Here is a 6,468-nt window from a genome sequence, read left to right on the forward strand (position 1 = left end):
CCCCCCGCCCCCGCAACGATACCAGCAGAGGAGCAGCAGCCAGGACAACATACCTGATAGAGCTCGGACGGTTCCTCGTTAGCAGAGGCGGGCAGAGGGGGCAGCTCCGGCCGCATCTGGGAGTGGCTCATGTGGTGTATCGAGTCACTTTTGGGGATCTGTGGGAAAATGGAAACAGCCACTCTTCAGGGATTGGGGAAGACTGCCAAGCCTGTGAGTTGGTGAGGAGCAAACAGGTCTCCTGGGAAAAGCTTTGGGCCCAGGTTTCTGCACGCAAAACATCTTTCTCAGCCCCATCGACTGTGTAGATTTCATTTTTTTAATCGACGAGCCGTCTCTCCTCCAGCATCTCTTCCTTGGCGATCCCTCTATGAGCAAATCCAGATATTCCCCTACACACGCCCCAAGATGAGCCAAATGCTGAGGATACCCCCAGCTACTCTACCCTGTGTTGCAGTTAAAGGGGTTGACTTTAACAAAAGTGACTCCTGCACTCCACATATACAAAATCCAAAGCAGAAATTTGCTCGTGCAGTGGCACTGTATTTTGTGTGTGTTTAACACACACGCACAAGCAACTCTGCACTTCCTGTGAAAAGAAAAAAAATCATTTAAATATGTGGGTGTCTTGGGAGTGTGTACTTGGGAAGCAGGGCTGAACCTGTGGCCACCCTCAGCGCCCAAGTGCCTCTCCTGAGCAGAACTGAACATGACGCAGCGTTGAGTGACGCTGTGTGTGCTCCTTCTGATGACCCGGCCGCTAGATGCAAGACGGCTACTTCACCTGGGACAGTGACAAAGAGACTACAGTTTGTGCCAACGCCTGAGCAAAACCGATGGGCCGAACTTTCTGGGAGGCGTTGCTGAACAGCATGTTAAAGACGGTTTAAGGGATTTCGAGGACAACTTTGGCTCTCTCTGATTTTTCACCTGCAGTCAAGGAGGACGCTAATGTCATTCAGGCAGTGACTTCAGACTGCACTCCTGTGTCAGATGAGGCTGTTGGATCAATCTGATTTACTTTGGTTGGCAAATGTCATACGGGGTAACTGGCGATGGATAGAGGGGCGGCAGGTATATGAATCAGATGTTAGCCACCCTCATGCGCCAACCAACCCCTCCACCTTCAACATGATGAGTTTGAGACCCGCAGACCCTATCGTTTTTCAGCTTAGAGAACTTGCTTGGTTGATTTAAATCACTGAGTCTGTCTCTCTGCTCTTGACCTCGATTTGAAAGATCTAAGAATTGATGATCATCTTTAAGAGCCCCCTCTTTTGCTACTGAAATTAATATCAGATCTGCCTTGTTATGAAAACACCCAGAATTAACTGGAAAGGACCCTGGCCGTCCGCAGCAGGTACTATACCATCTAAGGTAGATGCGGGCAGTGGTACATGCCGGGGCACAAGGTCACTCACAACTTCCTTCGAGACCCCAGATGTACAGCAGATATTGATTGACAAGTTAGGGCTGTCTGTAGTTTGTCTTTGCAAGCAAGAAGGTTTTGTGCTCAGTGGAAATCTTCCCCTTTTAAATGTTTTAAATAAAAATTGTCATTGAAAGAGCAACAAGCAAAACCCACAGATTTCAGACACCTTGAGTAATTTACAACAAGAGAAGGCACGTGTACTTAAACCCCCAAACCCTGACTTTTTGCAGTCGAGGGGGATGCCAACATCATTCGGGAGAGGTCTTGGCATTCATGCTTCTGCTCGTGATTCAGGGTAAACCTGATTTCAGTTCGGATGCCAACTGAGAAGTTCCTCTTCCTACCAACATATGAAGAATAGAGCCCTACTGAACCTAACTGGCTCTACTCCAATTTCAGTCCATGTTGGGCAGAGGGACGATCCCAGGGTAGGGCATGTGACACAGGTCTGGCCAATCAGAATGCTCCATCTGCCTAGACACAGTGATTGGTTCAGTCAGAGACAGGCACATGACCCAAGTTGGGCTGTTCAGGGTCTTTCCTCACACTTTTGCTAGAAAAAGAGGCACTCGCCACAGCCATCTTTGCCTTAATGTGGGAAAAAGTCTTCCTTGGAATGAAGCCAACAAAGAAGAAAGCAGAGCCACCAGAAGGAGAAAGACAGACTCCCAATGACATCAGCTGGACCCCTGGATCCATCTTGGGCTTCTCAGAACCCCAAAAGAACCATAAACCCCCACACAGAACCATAAACACCCTGATGGCAGGAAACATCTCGGTCCATGGGACAGGGACACACGGGACACACGCAAGGTGAGCAGACCTAGAAATCAACTGCAGAACAGAATAAAGAGGGCGTCCTTGACTATACCTGGCTGAGAATCTGTGCCTTCAAGGGGACGAGATGGAGACTTCTGTAAGACTTCTGTAAGCTGTGCCAAATGCTGTGTTAAAAATATTATTACTTAAGTGTTCTGTTAGATTACAGGGAGTGTTCGTTTCAGAGGGCGGGCCCTGTCACCATCAACAAGTCTTCTTTAATTTCATAATGTTTCTATTTGAAATGCTCCTCTGGGCACCTAGACCAGGGAGAGCTATTACTTGCGGGCGGCTTATTTCTGACAACGTGTGACGCCTGCACGTCCTCTAGACCTGCCGTGCCCATGCTCACCTGAGGACCTGCTACAGCAGAATCACTCATGTTTTAGCTAAAAAGGCAGATTCCAGGGCCCTACTCCAGACCTTCTGGATCAGCCTCTTGGAGAACAAGGCCAAGTCTCTATGTTTTTAAGATGCTTCACAAAGTATTCTGATGTATAGACGCAAAAGCCTATTTCAGAAAAAAAAAAAAAGACATATTTGAAAGGACACAGGATAAAAATGTGATTAGACACTTGCTCAGTCAAGGGACTCTAACGTGGCAACTGGGCTAAACATCCCTTTCCTGCCCACTCCCGTGTTGAAAATACAGATTAAATTTAAGAAACACACCTTAAAATTCATACGTACCTCCTGATGTGAGCAGTCCATGTCGTCCACGTTACACATTCTAATCAGACCTATTAAAAATGAATAAAGAGCTCTCGATTTCTTCCTCTCCTACCAGTGGCTCTGAAAATCAAACTTTCTTAGAGCATAATGAGGATGACATGGAAAACGGAACTTTCCTGGATGTTCTGAAACCTCTGCTCACAGGGCTGCCTCTCTGAGGTCACAGATGTCAGCCCCCGGAGGAGTCCCTGGGAGAAGGGGAGAGAAAGGGGAGCTAGAGAACAAGGGGGCGGTGTGGGGACCCTGCTGGGCCATGTGCTGTGGTTCCAGCTCCTCCTGCCATGGCCACGCTTCCTTTCCCTTCCTCTCTTGGAACTTTTCCAGGAATGCACCAAGTTCACCGTAGAGGAGAAACCGAAGCAGAGTTACACATTAAAATAGAGAACAGGGAGGAAGCACCCCACCAAACAATCCCCCCGGCAGCCTAAACTCTTCTCTCTCTTCCTCTCTGGGCTGTTTTAACATTGGAGGTGCTGTACCCAGGCCCTGGGGACTGTCACCAGGCAGCAGCGTCTGTTGCTAAGGGAGGAGAAGCCTCTGCTGTGTCCAGATACAAGATCGGGCTTGACTTCATTCAGTGTCCTCGTGTCTCCCTTTGCTGGAGGCCCGGCTGGGCAGCAGGAAATCTGATGACGGGAAGGAAGTTGGGAGGGTGTTTAGCAATGATCCAAGAATGTAGAGGTGAGTGGCAACAAAGGACAGTACCTTTGGAGAAGTCTAAATGCACGTAGGTCAGTAGTTAAAGTCCTTGGGCTCTAGAGCTGGATGGGTCTGGGTTCAGATCCTGCCCATCCCATTAATTAGCTATATCGCTCAAGCAAGTTGCTTAATCTCTCCAAGTGTCTTTTTTTTTTTAATGTAAGATGGCCCACGGGGTAGGTTTGAAGGTTTAACAAGATAATGCCTGTAAAGCAGTTTGCCCATAGTAGAAGGAGGACCAATATACCCCCAATTTCCTGGGACTTTCTGGGTTTTAACACTGTAAGTCCTGCATCCTGGGAACCCCTTCAGTCCTGGGAAAACTGGGACAATTTGGTCACCGACATAGTAACTTTGTTGGCTAACATCGTTACTATTATAAACACATATAATCACACACAGCTGCTGTGAGTGAGCTGCTGCCCAAACATTCAAAGCAAAGTTCTCTCAAAATCAAGTTAGATGCTGAGATCTTTTTGGGTGCCATGCTTCCATATTCCTTTTTTCACTCATTTTTTCCCCCAAACTCCATGATATTCCCATTTTATGGATAGAGAAACCAAAACTGAGAGAGCCATATAACTTTCCCAAGGTGACATGACTCATAAGTAGCACTGATACGATTCGAACCTTGTCCTTAAGACTCCAGAGTCCAGCGCTCTTTCCAAAAAATGCCTGTCTAGACACAAACACTTCTGAGATCCCACGATGAGCACTGCAGAGTGCCAAGTACTTCCATTTCCCCTTTTCCTTACTTCTTCCTCAAAGTCGGCTCTCCATACTTTCAAAGGAAATCTGGGGTTCCTCATCTCTTATAATTGTACTCTCTACCATAAGGCATATCAACGTTTCGAATAGTGTTTGGAGTAAATGAGCCAGTAGCAGGGTTTGAGGCTTTGGTTTAGACAGAAATGGGGTTATTACCAGGCCCCATATAATAGGGCATGAAAGCCCATGTCCCCCAAATCCAGCTCCTGCAACCAATAATGAAAAGAGCCTGGAAGGGGCTTGGCATGGTGCTAATAAGCCCCACGGCCCTGTGGATGAGTAGGAAACATGCCCCTATCTGAAATTTAGTGTGCTTTGAGTCTACCTGTGTTCAAAAACGTCAAGGCAATAATAACAGCTTCCATCAACTGAGCTATAGTAGATGCTGGCACCGCGCTAAGCGGTTAACGAGCATCACCTCTCCACATCTTCTCAAGAACCCAGAAGAGGAAGGAAAAAAAATGGCGTAGATGATAGAGGCTCTGTTCATCCCTCCGGCGATCAAATCAAACTTGGGATGGAAACAAGGAGCAGCAGCAAGGAAAAATCGCCTGGGATATAGAGGAACGAGCCCTACAACTAGAGAGAAATCCCAGAAAGCACCCTTCAACGGCAGAAGGTAGGACAGGGCGAAGACACGGGGCTGCCTCGTCCCCAGTGGCTGAGTGAGACGAACACTGTGACAGCGACAGCGGCAAACGCCTCTTAAAGGTGCCACATCCACAAGCGAATTTTCGTGGTAACAGACCTGCTCGCTCTGAGCACCAGGGCCAATTTGGCTGAACGCAGGGGGTACTAAGGACTTACAGGGAGACACTGTCGGAGTGAGGGCCAAGGCGAGACTCGCTCGGTACAGAAGTGCCAGCGGCATCCATTGTTCCCTGTTGAGCGCTCCCCGCTCCCAGTGCGCAGACACAGCACAGCCACAGCCGTGACATCATCAAACTGGATAACAGGGGTCGCTCTACCCAGAGGATTCCCTGAAACCCCGCCTCCCCCAACTCGGGCCTCACCCAAGCCACATCCTGGTATATCCCCAGTGAGTCAGGTGCTCCTTGCTGAGACTCACACTGGAGGCAGCTGGCCTCGGTTTCTGGTGTGGCCTTTTGAGGCAGCTAGAAGCACAGCATCTGTGGATTGCTTGCTGAATCTTGACAGTCAGCCCCAGAGGGGCACAGGCTGGGATTAAATTTGGCCTGTAGCTGCACCCCTCTCAGGACTGTGTCACTGGACACCTACATCACAAATCCACACTAAAAGACTGGGAGACTTAGGGTTTTGCTTAGCACATAGAAACAGACACGGAAAGGCAGCCAAAAATGGGAAGACAAAGAAGCAGAAATCTTATGAGAGAACAGAACAGAGATCCAGATAGAATGGAGTCAAGTAATCTAACAGATACAGAGTTCAAAACACTGATTATAAAGATTCTCAGTGATGTTTTGGGAAGTGTAGATAAATTCAGTGAGAACTTCAACAAAGAGATAAAAAACACAAAAATGGAAATGGAAATTGTAAAAGGGAACCAGTCTGAAATGAAGAACACATTATCTGAGATGAGAAGTCTATTAAATGGAATAAACAAAGGAATAAACAAAGTGAATAAAGAAAATGATCAAATGCCCTATCTAGAAGACGGGAAAGCTAAGAACACTCAATCAGAATGGCAAGACATAAGATGCCAAGACTATAAAAATAATTTAAGGAGCATATGGGACACTATTAAGGGTCAAAATATTTATCTGATTGGCATACCTGAAGAAAATCAAGATGTTAAACAGCTGTTTGAAAAAATAACGATGGAAAATTTCCCTAACCTGGTGAAGGAAATGGACATAAAACCCCAGGAGGCTCAGAGAATCCCAAAAACCAGGGATCCAAAGAGGCCCACACCAAGACACATCATCATTAAAATGCCAAAGTTAAATACAAAGAAAGAATCTTAAAAGCATCAAGAGAAAAGCAGATATTACCTATAAGGGAACACCCATAAGACTGGCAGCTGATTTCTCAAAAGA

General features: G+C 47.1%; 1 protein-coding gene across 1 annotated transcript in view; it reads right to left on the reverse strand.

Annotated features, from left to right (window-relative positions):
• The window catches only part of DNAH3 (dynein axonemal heavy chain 3), a 149,540-nt gene that overhangs the window by 139,959 nt on the left and 3,113 nt on the right, over positions 1 to 6,468 (reverse strand). The window contains exons 2-4 of the mRNA XM_023523811.1: positions 3,463 to 3,609; positions 2,942 to 2,991; positions 54 to 158 (exon numbers count right to left, since the gene is read on the reverse strand). Of these exons, the coding sequence (XP_023379579.1) occupies positions 54 to 158; positions 2,942 to 2,980 (144 nt within the window). The 5' untranslated portion in view covers positions 2,981 to 2,991; positions 3,463 to 3,609. The remainder of the gene's footprint in view (positions 1 to 53; positions 159 to 2,941; positions 2,992 to 3,462; positions 3,610 to 6,468) is intronic.

The sequence above is a fragment of the Pteropus vampyrus genome, unplaced genomic scaffold, assembly GCF_000151845.1.
Source record: "Pteropus vampyrus isolate Shadow unplaced genomic scaffold, Pvam_2.0 Scaffold417, whole genome shotgun sequence".
NCBI classification, from domain to species: domain Eukaryota; kingdom Metazoa; phylum Chordata; class Mammalia; order Chiroptera; family Pteropodidae; genus Pteropus; species Pteropus vampyrus.